Here is a 21,975-nt window from a genome sequence, read left to right as displayed (position 1 = left end):
GGGACGCAGAGGCTGTGTCAATTTGGGACGCAGAGGCTGTGTCAATTTGGGACGCAGAGGCTGGTATGTTGTTCCGGGGTCCTTGTTGGTCCCCGGTTTTATGGGGGGGAATGTGACAACCCTCCCACTCTGTCTGCTGTATTCTGTCTTTGTTCTTGTTTCCTTATTAGGATGCCGGTGGGCGGAGTTGGGAGGGTCGTCAGCTTCATGGGAAACACCTGGGCCAGGTGTCTCCCAGGATAAATAGACCTCTTCCACATTCATGGAAGAGACTCTCCATGCAGACACCTTTGTAGATTGTGTTGTGGTTCTTGGTGGCCTTTTGTTTGTTTGCTTTGGCACCTTTCAACACCCTGCATTATCACATTCATGCACGCAAAACTCACTTACACTACTGATTACTGATTACACACATCATTGTATATTTTCCTTAGTTGCTTTAGTTAATAAATATATATTTTGTTACTCCTTATCTCCACGTTGTCTCCCTTTGTTACGGGCTTTGAGCCGGTTCGTGACAGTCTACATGACAATATTATTGATAAGAGTAAGATTTGTTTTATTTGTCAAACGGCAGCCAAGCATCGATCATCATGTCACCAGAATAGGACCCTGGATATTTATTGGAAAGGAGCATCAAGCTCATCACCTCCCTGTGAAGTTCATCATTACTTATTTCATCTGTAGGCTAATAAACTGCATGCTTGCCTGAGTAGTAGTGTGAGGACCACACAACATGCCATCGCATCGATATGATGGTTATCACATCAATATCTGCCTATAAAGGTGGTGTTTCCACCGCCGTTTCTCACATAATTCACTTTACAGACACAAAACGATCCCACCTTGTCAAGCGTATTTTGCTTTGTCGACATATTGAAAGTTTACCCAAAAATGTGCTGTTTCCATCAGGCCTGTCGTGACATGTTTTACTCACATAAAAAGGTTGGATGGAAACCTGGTTACAGAGAAGCAGAGACAAAGAGACAGAAAGAAAGAAAGCCTCAGAGAGAGTCTCTAAGCCGCATCTGGCAAAACACTCCCTTCAATTAAGTCAATTCTGGACATCTCTTCACAAAACGCCCTCTCCCGATTGGCCGCCCGACGTGTCACCCATCACCAGCTTATTCTCATAGCAGGTGGGGCCCCGCCCCTGCTGTCCTTGATTGGCTCCCCCCCCATTTCTGTCCTCTAATGGGATGTGCTGGGCTGCTCTCCAGCACAGCCTCTTCAGGAACACAGTGGCTCCTAAAGCTCCAACCAGCACCCCCAGCAGGACATAGGAGATGTACACCCATACCGGTGATCTCGACAGCCCCGGGTCCACCCTGCCTTCGACACTGAGGTCCTCCATGATGAGCTGGTAGGAGGCTGTGAGGCAGGGTTCGCTACCCCAGGAATAATCACCCTGGACTGAGCAGCGGCAGGAGTAGAGGCCCAGGCTGGATCCGGAGACGGTGACCTCCAGGTGGGAGTGGTGCTGCTGGGTGTGGCGGCCCTGGGGGTGCTCCCAGACGCAGGGGAGAGGGGAGAGATGGGGGTGGTCACAGGGGAGGAGGACCACCAGGCCCATCTTCACACGCAGCTCCTTCACCACAGGGGAACAACGACCTGAGATGGAAAGGGGGTGGGAGAGATGACAGAGAGAGGCAGAAGCAGAGAGAGAAAGAGGAGTTGGAGGGAGAGGAGGAGTGAGAAGGAAGAATGGAGAGTAAAAGAGAGAGAAAGAGGAGTTGGAGGGAGAGGAGGAGTGAGAAGGAAGGATGGAGAGTAAAAGAGAGAGAAAGGGAGAGATAGGAAGTATGGTCAAGAGGAGGGGAGGGAGTTACTAGATGAGAGGAAGAGCGAGAGATCGTCCTAATTCTGTTTGGAAATGTTGTAGATTTGGTGGATGTGTTTAATAGTGGAATAGATGTGGTATGAGGGCTGTATGCATGTTTAATAGTGGAATAGATGTGGTATGAGGGCTGTATGCATGTTTAATAGTGGAATAGATGTGGTATGAGGGCTGTATGCATGTTTAATAGTGGAATAGATGTGGTATGAGGGCTGTATGCATGTTTAATAGTGGAATAGATGTGGTATGAGGGCTGTATGCATGTTTAATAGTGGAATAGATGTGATATGAGGGCTGTATGCATGTTTAATAGTGGAATAGATGTGGTATGAGGGCTGTATGCATGTTTAATAGTGGAATAGATGTGATATGAGGGCTGTATGCATGTTTAATAGTGGAATAGATGTGGTATGAGGGCTGTATGCATGTTTAATAGTGGAATAGATGTGGTATGAGGGCTGTATGCATGTTTAATAGTGGAATAGATGTGATATGAGGGCTGTATGCATGTTTAATAGTGGAATAGATGTGGTATGAGGGTTGTATGCATGTTTAATAGTGGAATAGATGTGGTATGAGTGCTGTATGCATGTTTAATAGTGGAATAGATGTGGTATGAGGGCTGTATGCATGTTTAATAGTGGAATAGATGTGGTATGAGGGCTGTATACATGTTTAATAGTGGAATAGATGTGGTATGAGGGCTGTATGCATGTTTAATAGTGGAATAGATGTGGTATGAGGGCTGTATGCATATTTAATAGTGGAATAGATGTGATATGAGGGCTGTATGCATGTTTAATAGTGGAATAGATGTGGTATGAGGGCTGTATGCATGTTTAATAGTGGAATATATGTGATATGAGGGCTGTATGCATGTTTAATAGTGGAATATATGTGATATGAGGGCTGTATGCATGTTTAATAGTGGAATAGATGTGGTATGAGGGCTGTATGCATGTTTAATAGTGGAATATATGTGGTATGAGAGCTGTATGCATGTTTAATAGTGGAATAGATGTGATATGAGGGCTGTATGCATGTTTAATAGTGGAATAGATGTGGTATGAGGGCTGTATGCATGTTTAATGGTGGAATAGATGTGGTATGAGGGCTGTATTCATGTTTAATAGTGGAATAGATGTGGTATGAGGGCTGTATGCATGTTTAATAGTGGAATAGATGTGGTATGAGGGCTGTATGCATGTTTAATAGTGGAATAGATGTGATATAAGAACCTTATGCATGTTTAATAGTGGAATATATGTTATATAAGGGCCTTAAACATGTTTAATAGTGGACTAGATGTGATATAAGAACCTTATGCATGTTTAATAGTGGACTAGATGTGCTATAAGAACCTTATGCATGGGTAATAATGGAATATAACTGATATAATTATATTATATAATTATTATATATATATTTTTTAACCTTTATTTAACTATACAAGTCAGTTAAGAACAAATTCTTATTGACAATAACGGCCTACCCCGGCCAGACCCTAAACCAGACGATGCTGGGTCAAATGTGGGACTATGGGACTCCCAATCACGGCCGGTTGTGATACAGCCTGGAATCAAACAAGGGTCTGTAGTGCGCCTCTAGCACTACAATTCCAATCAACCTGTTTAATAGTGGAATAGTGTTCGTACTCACCCTCTCCAGTGCCACACACCTTCAAAGGGTCCTCTGACTCCCTCTGCACTGGAGAGCTGAGAACAGAGGAAGAGCAACGAGAGACGGTGAGATGTGAGGGTGACAGTGAAACAACTCGTTTGAAAGGAAGGAAGATAAAGCAATGTTCTGGACAGCAGGAGGGAGGGAGAGGGAGAGACAGAGAGAAACAACCTATATTTATGTTGATTTATTTCCCTTTTTGCACATCATTACAACAGTGTATATTTAGACATATTATGACACTTAAAATGTCTTTATTCTTTTGGAGTGTTCTGTTAAATGTAAACTTTTTATTGTTTATTTCACTTTTGTTTATTATCTATTTGACTTCCTTTGGCAATGTAAACATATGTATCCTATGCCAATAAAGCCCCTTAAATTGAAATTGAATTGACAGAGAGTGGGAGACAGAGACAGACATAGAGAGTGAGAGACAGACAGAGAGACAGAGACAGAAATAGAGACAGAGAGAGAGGCCTACCAAGGAGGGCCTTAACATATGTTTCCCATGCCGATAAAGCCCTTGAATTGAATTCAGAGAGAGAGAGAGAAAGAGAGAGAGAGAAAGAGACTCAAACCCCCACAAAGAGAATGCTATGTAGACTCACTCCGCAACACAGGCTCTCGTGTTGACGTCCCACGCACAACCTAGTCCTGCTGCCCGGGCACACACCTGACAGCTGGAGTACACCCTGCACCCCTCTACTGGCACAAGGGACAGAGAGGAGGGGGAGCCCACCACCACATGGCCCTGGGAGGGAGCAAAGGGTTAAAGATGTCTGTGTGTCTGTCTGAGTGTGTCTGAGTGTGTGTGTGTGTGTGTGTGTGTGTGTGTGTGCGTGTGTGCGCGTGCGTGTGTGTGTGCGTGTGTGCGCGCGCGTGTGTGTGTGTGTCTGATACCTGGTGTATGAGGATGTTGTTGACGGGCTCTACTGAGGTTGTCAGAGGGATCTCCTGCAGCAGAGTAGCAGTACGACCAACAATAGACACACTGTGTAACTCCCCCTGATCTGTGTGAAAACACACATCAATTCACACCACAGAACATCATCAACCACAAAATGAGAGCATTTTCTGATATGTTCAGCATAGTCAATTAACTGCCTGGTCTATCGATTACTTGATGTTTTTCTCTCTCACCTGTTCCCAGATGTAGTAGGGCAGCATCACTGTTGGAGATGTTGGTGGCTGTGATCCTGGTGTATGTGGTTCCCCTCCTCACCAGGAGGGGCGCTGCGTCCACAGTGTTCGTCAACAGAGGATGTTCCTTGGCAAACTGCAGCACGCGGTCGGGCATGTCGAAGGAGGAGTTGTAACCCCGGGCTCTCAGGACATGGTTGATACACTGAGGGGGAACAGAGAACAGTTCAGCGGGTTATGACGATGATGGACATACTAGGACACTGTATGATAATAACCCTAAAATGGAAAATGACTACCTTGATCCGTCCAATAACAAAGAAACACTCATTTTCGAAAGAAGCACTAATTTTCGCTATCCGTTGCAAAACGTTTTTAAAATGTTTTCTATTGCATGCCCTAATAAATACAACCCAGGTGAGTCTGGTGAATACCTGTCCAGGTCGGGGGTCGGGTACAGACTCAGAGCTGCCACTGTTCACACAGTTCCTCTTCATATCTCTGAAGCCTCCCGTCGCAAACACCTTGGTGATGTCAGCCAGGCTGTACACACACACTGCTGACACGCGCTCTCCTTTCCTAAACACACACATTAACATGTTCATTGCAGTAATGCCGTCTGTATGAGTCACTAACATAATATTCATATTTTAGTGATTCTCCTCTCTCTTTCCCTCGCAATCTGTCCTCTCTCTCATTCACTCTCCACCCCATTTCCCATCTCTACCTCCCTCTCTCCCCATCTCTACCCCCCCCCCCCCTTACCCCTGCGAGGTGAAGAGGGTGTAGAAGTGTGTGCTGCTGGGGTCTCCCAGGCGGTGTTCCAGGGGGTAGGCGTGGGTCAGGACGGTGTAGTGCTGGCCACTGTCCCGGTCCTGACACACCAGCTGAGCCTTCAGGAAACTGGTCCAGCGCTTCTGCAGGGTCTTAGAGCCCCCCACGTCTCCCTGGCAGATAGGGAAAGGGATGGGGGAGAGGGGGATGAGAAGGATGGAGAGAGAGCACGAGTCAAAGCACACATGAGCTAAATAGAGGGAGAGAGAGAGAAAGAGAGGAAAGAGAGACAGACAGACAGAGAGAGATGTATCTCACCTTGCAGACTCTGGCCAACCGTGTCACCCTGACCTTGGTGTAAAGGTCGTACTCTAAGGCGTTCTCCGTGAAGAAGAAGTAGATTTTATCATCATCTCCAGGACTCTCCCTGACCAGGGCCGAACTCACAAACTCTGGATCTGGACTCATCAGAGAAGGACATAATAATGACATATTGTGTGTCGTGCTTCCCAGCTCCAGTCCTCAACACCCCCGACGGTTCACATTTTCCTTGTAGCCCCAGACAAACTTGCACATTTTCTCATCAGTGGTGTTTCCACTAAACTGTCTTTTTGCAGATAAAAATCAATGTGTGATGATGTAGACACACAAAACATTATTTTTCGCTTAAGTTTTCATGTACCGAATAAAAATGTAAAGTTCAATGTGTTTCCATTTTCAACTGTACCGATAGTTATATCTCAGGTTAGGTTAAGTAGCAAATGTGCATATTCTGGTCTTGACACGAGCGTTCTAGCCAACAGCTCACAGATACAGTGTGGCAACACTAGTCTACATGATGAGATTACTATCGATAAGAGCAAGAATATTTGTATTTGTCAAACTGCAGTCAAGCATCGATCATCACGTCACCAGAATAAGACCCTCGATATTTATTGGAAAAGAGCGTCAAAATCACCTTGCACTTTCAGTTATTTCATCTGTAGCCTAATAAACTGCATGACTTCCCGAGTCGTAGTGGGAGGACCACACAACCATGACTCCCAGTTTACTTATGATGGTTGTTACATCAATACGAGCATATAAAGACCTTTCCATCTCCACTTCTCACATCCTTCATTCTACCGCCACAAAAAGATCCCACCATGTCCAACGGACAAGTTATCTGTTGGCATTTATAAAACTGTACCAAAACATCCTGTTTCCATCAGAGCTGTGGTGATGTTTATTTTATACGGTATGACTTTACTGGCATAAAACACGTGGATGGTTAAAGATATAGACCATCATCAAAGAGAACTCATTAGGTAAGTAACACCACACTGCTAAACCACATCCTGAGTTAAACTCTTCATTGGACACATTCTGTTGTTGTTTGGTGTTACAGAAGTTTGGACAGTAGAAGTATTTTATCATCTTTCCCAACATGCATTGGGAGTGTGTGTGATTGACAGATGGGTCTCACCACTGAGCCAGTTGATGGACTGATGTACGTGCACCTCTTGACCTGTTGCCCTGGTGATGTCAAACATCGTGCCCAGGAAGTTAGAAGGGGAGGCGGTGTACAGCACTCCATCTACAGTACACACATAGACAGGATGTGATAGAGTGTGAGCGTGTTAGTAACAGCAGTGTGAGTGTCTAAGCAGTGTGTGTCTACAGTAACAGCAGTGTGTGTGTCTAACCTGCAGTAACAGCAGTGTGTGTCTAACCTGCAGTAACAGCAGTGTGTGTGTCTAACCTACAGTAACAGCAGAGTGTGTGTCTAACCTACAGTAACAGCAGTGTGTGTGTCTAACCTGCAGTAAAAGCAGAGTGTGTGTCTAACCTACAGTAACAGCAGTGTGTGTGTCTAACCTGCAGTAACAGCAGTGTGAGTGTCTAACCTGCAGTAACAGCAGAGTGTGTGTCTAACCTACAGTAACAGCAGTGTGTGTGTCTAACCTACAGTAACAGCAGTGTGTGTGTCTAACCTACAGTAACAGCAGTGTGTGTGTCTAACCTGCAGTAACAGCAGTGTGTGTGTCTAACCTGCAGTAACAGCAGTGTGTGTGTCTAACCTACAGTAACAGCAGTGTGTGTGTCTAACCTGCAGTAACAGCAGTGTGTGTCTAACCTACAGTAACAGCAGTGTGTGTGTCTAACCTGCAGTAACAGCAGAGTGTGTGTCTAACCTGCAGTAACAGCAGTGTGTGTGTCTAACCTACAGTAACAGCAGTGTGTGTGTCTAACCTACAGTAACAGCAGTGTGTGTGTCTAACCTACAGTAACAGCAGTGTGTGTGTCTAACCTACAGTAACAGCAGAGTGTGTGTCTAACCTGCAGTAACAGCAGTGTGTGTGTCTAACCTGCAGTAACAGCAGTGTGTGTGTCTAACCTACAGTAACAGCAGTGTGTGTGTCTAACCTACAGTAACAGCAGTGTGTGTGTCTAACCTGCAGTAACAGCAGAGTGTGTGTCTAACCTGCAGTAAAAGCAGTGTGTGTGTCTAACCTGCAGTAACAGCAGAGTGTGTGTCTAACCTACAGTAACAGCAGTGTGTGTGTCTAACCTACAGTAACAGCAGTGTGTGTGTCTAACCTACAGTAACAGCAGTGTGTGTGTCTAACCTACAGTAACAGCAGTGTGTGTGTCTAACCTGCAGTAACAGCAGTGTGTGTCTAACCTACAGTAACAGCAGTGTGTGTGTCTAACCTGCAGTAACAGCAGTGTGTGTGTCTAACCTGCAGTAACAGCAGTGTGTGTGTCTAACCTACAGTAACAGCAGTGTGTGTGTCTAACCTACAGTAACAGCAGTGTGTGTGTCTAACCTGCAGTAACAGCAGAGTGTGTGTCTAACCTGCAGTAACAGCAGAGTGAGGTTGTCTGGGATCATAAGGACACTTCCCCTTCCCATTCTCCATCTTCACTTTGTCACCACCTTCCTTCACTAGGACAAACGTCACTGGGTCCTGAACACACACACAGTCTATATTTAGTAGTGTATGTGAACCAGTGGAGGCTGCTGAGGGGAGGACGGCTCATAGTAATGCCTGGAACGGAGACAATGGAACGGCATCAAACACATGGAGACCATATGTTTGATGTATTTGATTTGGTTCCACTGATTCCGCTCCAGCCATTACCACGAGCCTGGTCTCCCCAATTAAGGTCCCGCCTCCTGTGACGTGAACATCATGTGTGTAAGCCTATCAATTAAAAACATGAACTGAATGAATAACATGTCTTTCACCACAACAGTTAACGAGCATCTAGCAGGTGTATCATAATAACAATAATAATAATAATAATAATAATAATAATAACAATAATATAGGTGTAGAGTATAATAATAATATTATAGGTGTAGAGTATAATAATAATATAGGTGTAGAGTATAATAATAATATAGGTGTAGAGTATAATAATAATATAGGTGTAGAGTATCATAATAATATAGGTGTAGAGTATAATAATAATAATATAGGTGTAGAGTATCATAATAATATTATAGGTGTAGAGTATCATAATAATATTATAGGTGTAGAGTATCATAATAATATTATAGGTGTAGAGTATAATAATAATAATATGGGTGTATAATAATAATAATAATAATATAGGTGTAGAGTATCATAATAATATAGGTGTAGAGTATAATAATAATATAGGTGTAGGGTATAATAATAATATAGGTGTAGAGTATCATAATAATATAGGTGTAGAGTATCATAATAATATAGGTGTAGGGTATAATAATAATATAGGTGTAGAGTATCATAATAATATAGGTGTAGAGTATCATAATAATATAGGTGTAGGGTATAATAATAATAATATAGGTGTAGAGTATCATAATAATATAGGTGTAGGGTATAATAATAATAATATAGGTGTAGAGTATCATAATAATATTATAGGTGTAGAGTATCATAATAATATTATAGGTGTAGAGTATAATAATAATAATATGGGTGTATAATAATAATAATAATAATATAGGTGTAGAGTATCATAATAATATAGGTGTAGAGTATAATAATAATATAGGTGTAGGGTATAATAATAATATAGGTGTAGAGTATCATAATAATATAGGTGTAGGGTATAATAATAATAATATAGGTGTAGAGTATCATAATAATATTATAGGTGTAGAGTATAATAATAATAATATGGGTGTATAATAATAATAATAATAATATAGGTGTAGAGTATCATAATAATATATGTGTAGAGTATAATAATAATATAGGTGTAGGGTATAATAATAATATAGGTGTAGAGTATAATAATAATATAGGTGTAGAGTATCATAATAATATAGGTGTAGAGTATAATAATAATAATGATAATATAGGTGTAGAGTATCATAATAATATTATAGGTGTAGAGTATAATAATAATAATATGGGTGTATAATAATAATAATAATAATATAGGTGTAGAGTATCATAATAATATATGTGTAGAGTATAATAATAATAATATAGGTGTAGGGTATAATAATAATATAGGTGTAGAGTATAATAATAATATAGGTGTAGAGTATAATAATATTATAGGTGTAGGGTATAATAATAATAATATAGGTGTAGGGTATAATAATAATATAGGAATAGAGTATCATAATAATATAGGTGTAGAGTATCATAATAATATAGGTGTAGGGTATAATAATAATATAGGTGTAGAGTATCATAATAATATAGGTGTAGAGTATCATAATAATATTATAGGTATAGGATGTAATAATAATAAAAAATAATATAGGTGTAGAGTATCAAAATAATATAGGTGTAGAGTATCATAATAATATTATAGGTATAGAATGTAATAATAATAAAAATAATATAGGTGTAGAGTATCATAATAATAATAATAATAATATAGGTGTAGAGTATCATAATAATATTATAGGTATAGGATGTAATAATAATAAAAATAATATAGGTGTAGAGTATCATAATAATAATAATAATAATATAGGTGTAGGGTATAATAATAATAATATAGGTGTAGAGTATCATAATAATATAGGTGTAGAGTATAATAATAATATAGGTGTAGAGTATCATAATAATATTATAGGTATAGGATGTAATAATAATAAAAATAATATAGGTGTAGAGTATCATAATAATAATGAAAATATAGGTGTAGAGTATAATAATAATAATGATAATATAGGTGTAGAGTATAATAATAATAATATAGGTGTAGGGTATAATAATAATATAGGTGTAGAGTATAATAATATTATAGGTGTAGAGTATAATAATAATATAGGTGTAGAGTATCATAATAATATAGGAGTAGAGTATAATAATAATAATGATAATATAGGTGTAGAGTATGAGAAGAGAGAGGAGAGAGAACGTGACTGACTATGAAAGCACACTTGGGATTGTAGGCGTAGGAGCCACAGACGTAGATCCTTCCATCCTTCAGAACCTCCAGCAGACAGATGTAGTTATAACAGTCATCCTGTAGAGGGAGACAAAGAAACATGTCTCAAACAGCATCCTATTCTCCCCTATAGGCCCTGGTCAAAAGTGGTGCACTGAATAGGGGACTAGGGTGCCATTTAAGATTACCAGATGGGGAAAACGTAAGCCTGTTTGTATCTCTAATTCTTTACAATCTATGGAGCAAAGAACCACCCTTGCTGTCTCTGGCTGGTCGGTTCCCCTCTCTCCACTGGGATTCTCTGCCTCAAACCCTATTACAGAGCCTGAGTCACTGACTTACTGGTGCTCTTCCATGCCGTCCCTAGGAGGGGTGCATCACTTGAGTTGGTTGAGTCACTGATGTGATCTTCCTGTCTGGGTTGGCGCCCCCCCTTGGGTTGTGCCGTGGCGGAGATCTTTGTGGGCTATACTCGGCCTTGTCTCAGGATGGTAAGTTGGTGGTTGAAGATATCCCTCTAGTGGTGTGGGAGCTGTGCTTTGGCAAAGTGGGTGGGGTTATATTCTGCCTGTTTGGCCCCTGGATGGGGCCACAGTGTCTCCTGACCCCTCCTGTCTCAGCCTCCAGTATTTATGCTGCAGTAGTTTATGTGTCGGGGGGCTAGGGTCAGTCTGTTATATCTGGAGTACTTCTCCTGTCTTATCCGGTGTCCTGTGTGAATTTAAGTATGCTCTCTCTAATTCTCTCTTTCTTTCTCTCTCTAGGAGGACCTGAGCCCTAGGACCATGCCTCAGGACTACCTGGCATGATGACTCCTTGCTGTACCCAGTCCACCTGGCCGTGCTGCTGCTCCAGTTTCAACTGTTCTGCCTGCGGCTATGGAATCCTGACCTGTTCACTGGACGTGCTACCTGTCCCAGACCTGCTGTTTTCAACTCTCTAGAGACAGCAGGAGCGGAAGAGATACTCTTAATGATCGGCTATGAAAAGCCAACTGACAAATACTCCTGAGGTGCTGACTTGCTGCACCCTCGACAACTAATGTGATTATTATTATTTGACCATGCTGGTCATTTATGAACATTTGAACATCTTGGCCATGTTCTGTTATAATCTCCACCCGGCACAGCCAGAAGAGGACTGGCCACCCCTCATAGCCTCTCTAGGTTTCATTCTTGGTTTTGGCCTTTCTAGGGAGTTTTCCTAGCCACTGTGCTTCTACACCTGCATTGCTTGCTGTTTGGGGTTTTAGGCTGGGTTTCTGTACAGCACTTTGAGATATCAGCTGATGTAAGAAGGGCTATATAAATAATTTTGATTTGATTTGATATGCTGAAACAGTTAAAGTGCCCTGGGATAAGGAATATTTTGTGGATTTTCAAGTCCCTGATTGCCTTTTAGTTTAAGCTAGGCCGAAGCATGTTTGACAACTCCTTCTTACCACAGGGCCATAAAAGAGCAGGATAAAGTTGCCTCTAGACACAGATCTCAGGTCAGTTTACATTCCTCACCATAATGGCTAAGGTTAGGATTTGGGGTAGATAGCATGATCCTAGATCAGGAGAACCTGGCTCTAAACAGATCAATAAAATATGGTTATAATCAGAAGTACAATGCAGGGTTTCTCAACTCAGGTGCCAGGAACACAATGTATACAGGCCAAGGTTGGTTTTCATATTACTCCCATTGAATAAACGGTAGTGAAGAACTCTAACTCCCTGACTATTTAAGGTAAGTCATGCTTCTGTTTATCAGTCTTTGAAGATGACCAGATACAAAGTGAAAAGTCATCTGAAAGCCAAACATACAGGATGTGATGTGTTGTTGACAGGAAGCTGAAGAGTCAGTAAAGCAGTCGTTATGGTAACGGTATCATACATCATGACATAGATGAGTATGACAAAAGGCAAAGGTGATGGGTGTGAAGCATGGCATCTCACCGACACCTTTAACCACGTAGATACACTACAGAGCAGCGAGGACGGTGGGAGGAGCTATAGGAGGACAAGCTCATTGTAATGGCTGGAATGGAATGTTATCAAACAAATCAAACATATGGAAACCACATGTCTGACTCCGTTCCATCTATTGCATTCCAGCAATTACAATGAGCCTGTCCTTCTATAGCTCCTCCCACCAGCCGCCACTGCCATCTCTTACCACACACACACACACACACACACACACACACACACACACACACACACACACAGATCAAGAGCACCCCACGTTGCTCACCCCTCTCTTGCCTTTCCCCATACAGGACTTCCTCTCCTCTTCTGTTGCCTCCCACTTAATCTGCAGAGACGGAAGTCAAAGAGAGAACACACAAACGCATACAGTTACATCACACAGTTAAACATCATACAGTTACATCACACAGTTAAACATCATACAGTTACATCACACAGTTAAACATCAGGTTAAGCCCAGTACTGGACTAAAAAGCAGTGTCAGTGGAGAATCTCTATTGAGAAAGTTGTCCAGGACTAGGTTTAATCAATGTCTGGCATAGTGTGTTTGTCCCAGGTAAGACGTAGGTTTTTCTATGGTTTTGTGGTCATGAATACTCCCATCATGAAAACACCGAAACAAATACACACTCGTTTCACTGCCAGTTAGCTAAGATCAAGAGTGGAAATATGCACAGATAACCGTGCACACACAGACAGTCAACTGAAGAAGTCTCCCCCCTCCCATCTTTCTGTCCCTCCCATCTCCCTGTCCCTTCCTCTACCCTCTTATCTCCCTGTCCCTCCCTCTGCCCTTTTATCTCTCTGTCCCTCCTTCCTTCCCTCCCTCCCATCTCCCTGTCCCTCCCCCTCTTATCTCCCTGTCCATCCCTCCCTCCACTCTCCCATCTCCCTCCCCCTCTTATCTCTCTGTCCATCCCTCTCTCCGCCCTCTTATCACCCTGACCCTCCCTCTCCCCACTTATCTCCCTGTCCCTCCCTCCGCCCTCTTATCTCCCTGTCCCTCCCTCTGCCCTTTTATCTCTCTGTCCCTCCTTCCTTCCCTCCCTCCCATCTCCCTGTCCCTCCCCCTCTTATCTCCCTGTCCATCCCTCCCTCCGCTCTCCCATCTCCCTGTCCCTCCCCCTCTTATCTCCCTGTCCATCCCTCCCTCCGCCCTCTTATCTCCCTGACCCTCCCTCTCCACTTTTATCTCCCTGACCCTCCCTCTCCACTTTTATCTCCCTGTCCATCCCTCCCTCCGCTCTCCCATCTCCCTGTCCCTCCCCCTCTTATCTCCCTGACCCTCCCTCTCCCCTCTTATCTCCCTGTCCATCCCTCCCTCCGCTCTCCCATCTCCCTGTCCCTCCCCCTCTTATCTCCCTGTCCATCCCTCCCTCCGCCCTCTTATCTCCCTGACCCTCCCTCTCCACTTTTATCTCCCTGTCCCTCCCTCTCCACTTGTATCTCCCTGTCCCTCCCTCCGCCGTCTTATCTCTCTGTCCCTCCTTCCCTCCCTCCCATCTCCCTGTCCCTCCCTCCCTCAGCCCTCTTATCTCCCTGTCCCTCCCTCCGCTCTCTTATCTCCCTGTCCCTCCCTCCCTCCGTCCTCTTATGTCCCTGTCCCTCCCTCCCTCCGCTCTCTTATCTCCCTGTCCCTCCCTCCCTCCGCCCTCTTATCACCCTGTCCCTCCCTGCGCTCTCTTATCTCCCTGTCCCTCCCTTCCTCTGCCCTCTTATCTCCCTGTCCCCCCCTTCCTCCGCCCTCTTATCTCCCTGTCCCTCCCTCCGTCCTCTTATGTCCCTGTCCCCCCCCCTCCCCCATCTCTGTCTCTCCCTCCCTTTCTCTCTCACTGATGGGTGTTTCCAGGTGAGGTTGGAGGTGTGCAGGGCCAGGATGGAGCCTCTGGCTCCCAGGTAGAGTGTCTCAGAGCTGGGATCTTGCAGGAGGACGCTGGCGTTGGACACCCCCAGAACTGCACCTAACCCTGAGGAGAACAGGACATAACATTAGGGATGTGCCCCAAATGGCTATTTCCTACAGTGCACTACTTTGGACCAGGGCTCCGTAATATATAGACTCCCCTCCTCCACCCCATTTATTTGCCTTTGACCTTTGAGTGAATGTGCGAAGGATGAGACTGACTTACAGGGACTTTTAGGGAACCATATCTAAGCATCAGTAATTGTGTCACTTCCTCTACTGAGAAACACTCTTGTGGTCTGTCGGCTGCTACCCAGAGCTGGGGTGCAATAATTAGTCCAAACAACAAAAAATGGTTTCTATTGGACAAATTCAGTTAGGTCCCTCCCCATTTCATTCCGTTTAAGAAATGTTTTGCAACAGAATCAGCGTAATAAATAAACCCCTACTCATCAGTCACTCAATGCTGATTTAGGTAGACAATTTTGGGGCTAAACTCTCCTTTGCGTTTGCTATTTCGTCTGTGACATAGGCTTAATATGTGTCTGGTAAACTGCTCCTTGTTGCATTTGTGTTAACACACAGACACACACACCACAAAGAGTGGGGCATCTTAATCCTCCACATTCTCTGTATTACAATCTAAGACCTATAGCCTAGGCCTATCTAGCCATGAAAGCAGGCAAAACTAGGATAACACTGTAACCCCAGTCTATACTCACTCTGCATTATTCCAGGTACTTAGTGAAAACAGCAGTGAAATGACACGCCTGTCTTCAGTCATTTTAAAGGTGTTGTTTAATGGGCATTTCTCGACCATGCCTCAAACCTTCCCATCTGGTTAAATGTTGGATTAAGTAATTAACCATCTCCACTCCCAGATGAATAAATTAGCCTACCAAAACCACACTGGGTGCTGATAATAGACTTCTTACAAATGTACTTGTTTGCTAGGCAACATCATTTGCATTGCTATGACTAATTAGATTGGAGCCTCCATAACGTTACCGTATCCATTAGGAATTGCTATACATTTTGTATGTAGAGAGAGAGAGGCCGTTTGTCCAACTGTACTGTACTCACCTCCGTGAACATTGGGAATTGGTGTTTGACAACGAGATGAACCAGTTGTGAGCCACAAGATCACGGTCATAAAACAGGTGGTCCGCATGTTGAGAAGTGACATCAGGAAGAATGTCCGTTGATGACCGCGCGTCAGTTACTCATCATTAAAACGCTCGGGGCGTTCTATCAAAAGTGGATGACAGGGGGGAACGAAGCGCCTACAGAAACCAAGAAAACAAAAAAGTACGGTTCAAGTGTATCAAAATACGGCGTATTTTTTTATTCTCACCTACCTATTCGGTGTCCGATTTGGTGCTATTTCTAACACGGTATAATAGGCTACTTATAGCCTCCAGGTCAGGTACAGTACAGTATGTAATATAACTATTACAGGGTGTTAAACCAGGAAGCGTTCAAATCTCACTAAACCACAACCAAAATCAATGTTCACATATTCCCATGTAAACAGCATTGAAATGAACAGTAGTCTAATTTATTGAGGGGCACAATTTAAAAAATAATAATAATTAAATGATCAATGCACAAAACAAATAGTGGAAGGAGAGTTACTGGATACACACCCATTATTGTTTTATTGAATCACATCAGTAAAACAAAGTAAATGAGGAAAAGGATGTGAGACTGCGCGGAAGTCATTGGTTTCTGTTGGGGAGGAGGCGGCGGCTAACACTGTTTCAAAACATTTACATCGACCACTGACAGACTTCGGGAAGATCTCTGTGGCTCTTTTCTCCCTCTCCCATGTTCATTACACTGGTGTGCAATATTGATATTCATAACACGTTATACAAAAGTTATTACATCATAAGAAAAAACAATGATTCTGTATGTGAAAACAAGTTCAATAAATAAAGTAAGTAGACAATAACATTGTGAAATGAGTGAATGTGTGTATTGGTCTGAATATATCCTTATGGGCGCTGATCAGAAGTAGTGCACCTTAAAGGGCAATAGGGTGCCATTTCAGACGCAGCAGAGTATCCTAAATGAACCCCATGTTTTCATAGATGACCTCTGGTGACTGGCGTCCAGCAGTGGGCCTCCTGGTGGCCAAGGTCCTGGTAATGGTCAACGACGATGATGATGAGGAGGAAGAGGAGGCCAGTGAGGAAGAGGGGGATGATGAAGATGGTGATGAAGAGCCTGGCTTGCAGACCTGGCTGTAAAGGTGGGCGAACGGGTCAGTGTTGGGGCCCTTGGCTGGGGTCCCCACACAAGGCTCACTATAGATGGGTTCCTCTTTGCCAGGTTCCTGCCCCCGCTGGTCCTGGCTCTGTTTCTGTTGTTGAGTCTTGTCAGGTAGAGGACTCGCACGGTCGTACACCTCGGAGTAGACCGGCTCTGGCTTGTTGTCGTGGTGATAAGAGCAGGAAGATGAAGTGGGCGGGGGTGGTGGTGGTGTAGATCTCGGGGGTGTGAGTGAGAGGATGTCTGCTGGGTCGGCGTACACTGGTTCCGTTCGGTTGACATAGTGATTAGAGGGGGTGAGGGTGGAGGCTGTTGGGGGCGTCAGATAGGAGTTGAGGCTGGGGGCTTTGGGTTTAATACTGTCTGCTGGCTCAGAGTACGGACACTCCTCAGAGCCAATCAAATTAGGCGGCTGTGAGTACAAACACTGCTCTGAGCCAATAGCATTTGAAAATACTGGTTTAAAACTGTAGCTGCCCTCCAAAATGGTTGCGCTATCTGGTAGTTTGGGCAGTGGTGAACGAGCACGAGGCATATTAGGGCTACGGTTAGCAACCACAGTGTCGCCCTGCCCACATTCGTCCCCGGCGACGGCCTTCTGTTCCCGTATGGCGGTCTCGATGAGGCTGAAGATGACGTCAGCTTGGCACGTCTCAAAGGTGAAGGTTCCGGGTCCAGAGTCACAGCGCCGGCCCGCCTCGATGTTGAATGTCAACTGTGGGAGAACCAAGAGGACACAATGATTTGAGAAAATTCCCACAGGTGTTCACTGGAAAATTGCATAACTGAATGTGGGCACCAAACGTATTATAACCTGCAACCTTGTTGATTGGACACTGATGACCCTACAATGATCCTTAGACACATCCTTTTTTGGACCCACTCTGCCCTAAAAAGGCCAAACACAGTAACTTTGATGTGTTGTAATGGCCAGGTATATTATCTGATTAGTGTGGGATTTTGTTTCCTGACACAAGAACAAGCCAGTTGATCAGAACATATCACGAAGTACCAGAAATTGCTGTCTTTTTAGAGAGAAAAAGACTTTGAAGTCAGAATTTGCAGTCCCAAAAATGATGTAGTTACTGCGTTTTGCCTTTGTAGCGCAGCATAGTACCATACTGTGACGGCCTTGAAGTTAGACACTAGTGAGTAGCATTAGATTAAAACTAGTAACAGATTAGGAATCTAATTCTATGGCTCAATGAGATTCTAAATTCCATGGTTCTACTGACCTTGTCTCTGCCATAGCGTCGCATCAGCCGATAGGGCCAGTCCTGCAAACTCTTCCTGGTCTCCGCCTCCTTAAGGACCAGCCCCTCCTGGGCCACTTGCAGCCAATAGTACTCCCCCTGGAGGCCGCAGCGCATCGCTACACCCGTCTGCTTCACACCCACCCTGAACTCACTAACTGAGGGGAGAGAGGAGGGAGAGTGGCGGTCATGACCGAAGCACTATGGACGGTGTTCATTTCTATTTCTTGTTTTATATTTTGTGTTTATCTTTCCTTTGTTCGTAGTAATATCTTTGAAAAGAAGAACCTGTTCCAATACAGCAGTAATCATACGCCCATTAGACATAAACAGACAGAAGAATGCCTGTTCGTTATAGTTTGTGTGGCCACTAGGATATCTGATGTGCTTCTCACCTTCCTCCCTGGAGACGTAGATCTGGTTGTCCTCCATCTGAATTTGGGGCTGCTGACCAGTGGAGCCTCCCTGGGAGACAAGACATGTATTTACATTAGACAGAGAGAACTGTCCTCACAGATACCTACACTCTATCTAGAACCTTAAAAGGGTTCTTCGGCTGTCCCCAAAGGAGAACCCCTTTTGGCTTCCATGTAGAACCCTTTCTACAGAGGTTTATACAGGGAACAAAACCGGTTTCTCCTATGGGGTCAGCAGAAGAGCCCTTTTACAACCTATTTTCTAAGAGTGTACACATCCTCTATATAATAACCGTTTGGTGATGAAAATAGTTTAATGATAGAGAGACCAGTGAATAATGGCGTTTGCTATTAGACTTGTACCAATACCGAGACAAATTCCTAATTCAGCGTTGTTGAATGCTAATAAAGTATGATTCTACTTCGATCTGTAACTGTCAAAATGTTGAATTGAGACTGATCCATAACAGTCACAAGACAACAACAGAAGCTGCTATTCTCACCAGGAAGGCGAGGTCACACATCCTCTCCACCCACTCCACGCAGTCGTCCTTATCCGCTGCGAAGACGTACCTCCTGCCGTCGGTCTCCACACAGAAGGCGGCCATGTTGTCTTTGGGGCAGGCCTCAGCGTGTGGGGGCAGCCTCAGGACCCTGATCACCTACATTTACATTTTCTCCATTAGCAGACACTCTTATCCTGAGACTGTAAAAAATGTGACTTGGTGCGTCTCTGCTTGGCACTCAGCATTAAAGAGATAGATCGGGGGTAAGGCTTGTGCAAGCTCTAACAGCTCATAGGAGCAGGGGCCTATCTCCTGTTTCTGTATCATGAGCCAGTTTGATGTAAAAGTACGCCCTCTAGACAGGACGCTAGTCTCTCGCAGGGCCTTAGGCTTGTCCATATCCTGAGCCAATTATAGTGCATTCAACTAAGTTAGGTAAGACAACCACATACTGTATCACAGTCAGTGCCATTAAACAAAAAATCCTCAATAATGCAGCTAATCAAAGTCAGTGCCAGTAAGGAAGACAAGTACAGCAGTAAGGTTGACCTCTGACAGACGGATCACCCTCTTCTCCTTAACTTTGTCCTGGTGCTTCCAGACCCCAGAGGGACCGGCCCGCTCTCCTCCCCCCACTTCCTGGCGCTCTAGCCTGGCTACACCGCAGCGGCTGGAGGGGTAGAGAGTCAGCCAATGCTGCTTCCACTTCTGGAGGGAGGGCGGAGGGAGGGAAGAAAGGGGATGAGGGAAGAGAGGGAAGACAGAAATAATGGGGAGAAAAAGAGAAAGGCCAAGAGAATGGAAGAAAAATTTGTGGGTGAGAAAAATCATTTTAAAAAAAAGTGAGTATCTAGTTTTCCCATTTCGCCCACAACACATTAGTCAAATGACAGACTCAGAATATCACCCCCCCACACCTTCTCCAGCACATCTGCCTATTTTTAAATAAAGGTGCAGTGGTAGATGAGGTATGTGTGCTCAGGTACAGTACGTGCGTTGTTTTACGTGTGCCTAGCCATGTTTAAATTTACATCCCAAATGGCACCCTATCCCCTACATAGTGCACTAGTTTTGACCAGAGATCCCGTGAGTCCTGGTCAAAAGTAGTGCACTGAAAAGGGAATAGGGTGCCTTTTGGGACATAATGCGTTGGAATGTGCCATGAGGAAACTGTGAGCAGTACTGTGTCTGGACACGCATGTGAGGATCCGTTCCCCCCTCATACCTTTACACACACACCATTACCAACGCAGCCTGTCGCTGCAAAAAAGACTTCAACATTTCGGCTACAGTAAATGTCCTCGTATACTGCAATCATATACTTTAAAATGTCAAGTGGAATGGTAGAGGGATTAGATATGGCTGTCATACACAGTACATAGAGTAAACAAGGGGGTGGCAGTTTACATGATAACATCAATAGCCAATATCAAAACACTCGAAATAAACTAAATAAAAACTTACATTACAAGACTGTTATAAAGCTGCATTCAAAATCTAAATAAATACAATATGTTCCTATTGACTTTTATTGTCATTCCACAAAAACAAGATAGGTAAGGTACCAGGATGTGTACAATTAAGTGAGCTAAATAAAGTTACGTGCTTACCTTTTCTACATTTCTGTGTTGAAGGTAAACTTGTCCTGCTTTCACATGAGTGTCCATTATGTTCAAAGCGTCTCTCGGCATTCAACTGAACTTTAACCAATAACTTGGATTTGACTGTGATATATGTTAGTTTACGGTATCCTAATCCTACACTTGTGATTTCAGTACCGTCAAACTTTCCCCCTGACAAATGTAGGTGTGCTTTTCTTTCGTTACGTCAGAGGCTAAACCTACGGTGAAATTATGACCGCGTCCACACCTTTCTCACCGCCCCAGGCTACTACGTCTGGTCCAGGGCGTTAATGCACGTTCCTCTAACTACCTGAATCGACAAAGACCAACCCTTGTGATGTCATACAATGAACAATTGCCTACACAGAGAACCATACAGTGAATAAGACGTGTATTGTGAAGACTGAAGGAAGTGAAACCGCCCATTCATGGTTGATTTTATTACGATGTTTGTATTGTTCATTGTTCTTTCATTTATGACCAATGTTTTTAGAACGGCTACGAAGACTCAGATTATTTTGGAACGCTGTGACATCGCCCTATTTATGATATCGCTGCGTAACTAAGGAATCGATAAAAGTATATTATGTTGACTCAAACGTTCCAACGTTCTATGGAACATAGACTATTATGAGTTTTCCAACACACATTTAGCCACTGTCTCACGTAGCCTGTTTTAGTTAGGCTAGGGTTGACCCCGATTTATCCTTGACGAATGACCATCTTAAATATCAGGGAACAAGAGCAATTTAATGCACTCTTTAAGGCAAATTCAGGTATGTCTAGTACGGGTTTATCATTGCCATATTTGATCATTTTCATAACATAAACACTAGTCTATTCAACTAGTAAGAATAGGTCATTAATGAGATTGTCTCATAATGCTTACTAGAATGAATCATTTTCACTGATGCTCTTGGTTGGTTAAAGGTGAGGGTTCATCCATCTCTCCACTCTTCTCTCCTCCAGTCTCGGGGCCCTCTGGCCAGAGTGGGGCAGCAAAGCACCTATGGGGCTGACTACAAGCCCCCCAGTGATCGGCACCTCAGGCTGTTCAGGCTGCATGCAGAGCCGTCTTGCACCACACACCAGAAGGTACAACTAACTCGCTCTGTCTCTCCCTCTCTCTCACACACACACCAACACTTTTCCACGTGTATACTAATGCCATACGCTCTAAAGGGAAAGGGTTCCTGGAGTATCCTTTAG

The 21,975-nt window shown here is 43.7% G+C and overlaps 2 protein-coding genes across 2 annotated transcripts; both read right to left on the bottom strand.

Annotated features, from left to right (window-relative positions):
* Nucleotides 1-539: 539 nt before the first annotated feature.
* Nucleotides 540-16,193, bottom strand: LOC139399624 (semaphorin-4F-like). The gene is made up of 15 exons (XM_071144975.1): nucleotides 16,054-16,193; nucleotides 15,779-15,943; nucleotides 14,626-14,759; nucleotides 13,058-13,117; nucleotides 10,799-10,897; nucleotides 8,271-8,382; nucleotides 6,897-7,007; nucleotides 5,750-5,889; nucleotides 5,423-5,604; nucleotides 5,092-5,236; nucleotides 4,658-4,862; nucleotides 4,418-4,527; nucleotides 4,126-4,268; nucleotides 3,497-3,552; nucleotides 540-1,611 (listed from the first exon to the last, which is right to left on the bottom strand). Exons 2-15 carry the CDS (start codon nucleotides 15,879-15,881, stop codon nucleotides 1,073-1,075), a joined length of 2,139 nt encoding a protein of 712 aa, XP_071001076.1. The 5' UTR covers nucleotides 15,882-15,943; nucleotides 16,054-16,193; the 3' UTR covers nucleotides 540-1,072.
* Nucleotides 16,194-16,316: 123 nt separating this feature from the next.
* LOC139399623 (docking protein 1-like) lies at nucleotides 16,317-20,891 on the bottom strand. The gene is made up of 6 exons (XM_071144974.1): nucleotides 20,755-20,891; nucleotides 19,694-19,852; nucleotides 19,142-19,300; nucleotides 18,618-18,687; nucleotides 18,205-18,380; nucleotides 16,317-17,684 (listed from the first exon to the last, which is right to left on the bottom strand). Exons 1-6 carry the CDS (start codon nucleotides 20,833-20,835, stop codon nucleotides 16,764-16,766), a joined length of 1,566 nt encoding a protein of 521 aa, XP_071001075.1. The 5' UTR covers nucleotides 20,836-20,891; the 3' UTR covers nucleotides 16,317-16,763.
* Between the last annotated feature and the right edge of the window lie 1,084 nt (nucleotides 20,892-21,975).

The sequence above is a fragment of the Oncorhynchus clarkii genome, unplaced genomic scaffold, assembly GCF_045791955.1.
Source record: "Oncorhynchus clarkii lewisi isolate Uvic-CL-2024 unplaced genomic scaffold, UVic_Ocla_1.0 unplaced_contig_5617_pilon_pilon, whole genome shotgun sequence".
Lineage (NCBI taxonomy): Eukaryota > Metazoa > Chordata > Actinopteri > Salmoniformes > Salmonidae > Oncorhynchus > Oncorhynchus clarkii.
The sequence above is the reverse complement of the archived record's forward strand: the minus strand, read 5'-3'. Positions and strand labels throughout refer to the sequence as shown.

Excerpts from the sequence above, each read along its gene's own strand:
- LOC139399623 (XM_071144974.1), bottom strand. The coding sequence starts at position 20,835 with ATGCCGAGAGACGCTTTGAACATAATGGACACTCATGTGAAAGCAGGA. Across the intron at positions 19,301-19,693 it reads GGGTGATCCGTCTGTCAGAG|GTGATCAGGGTCCTGAGGCT; the intron begins GTCAACCTTACT and ends ATGTAAATGTAG. Across the intron at positions 18,381-18,617 it reads CTACGTCTCCAGGGAGGAAG|TTAGTGAGTTCAGGGTGGGT; the intron begins GTGAGAAGCACA and ends CTCTCCCCTCAG.
- LOC139399624 (XM_071144975.1), bottom strand. The coding sequence starts at position 15,881 with ATGTCACTTCTCAACATGCGGACCACCTGTTTTATGACCGTGATCTTG. Across the intron at positions 8,383-10,798 it reads ATCCCAAGTGTGCTTTCATA|GACCCAGTGACGTTTGTCCT; the intron begins GTCAGTCACGTT and ends GTGTGTGTTCAG. Across the intron at positions 4,528-4,657 it reads CCTACTACATCTGGGAACAG|ATCAGGGGGAGTTACACAGT; the intron begins GTGAGAGAGAAA and ends GTTTTCACACAG.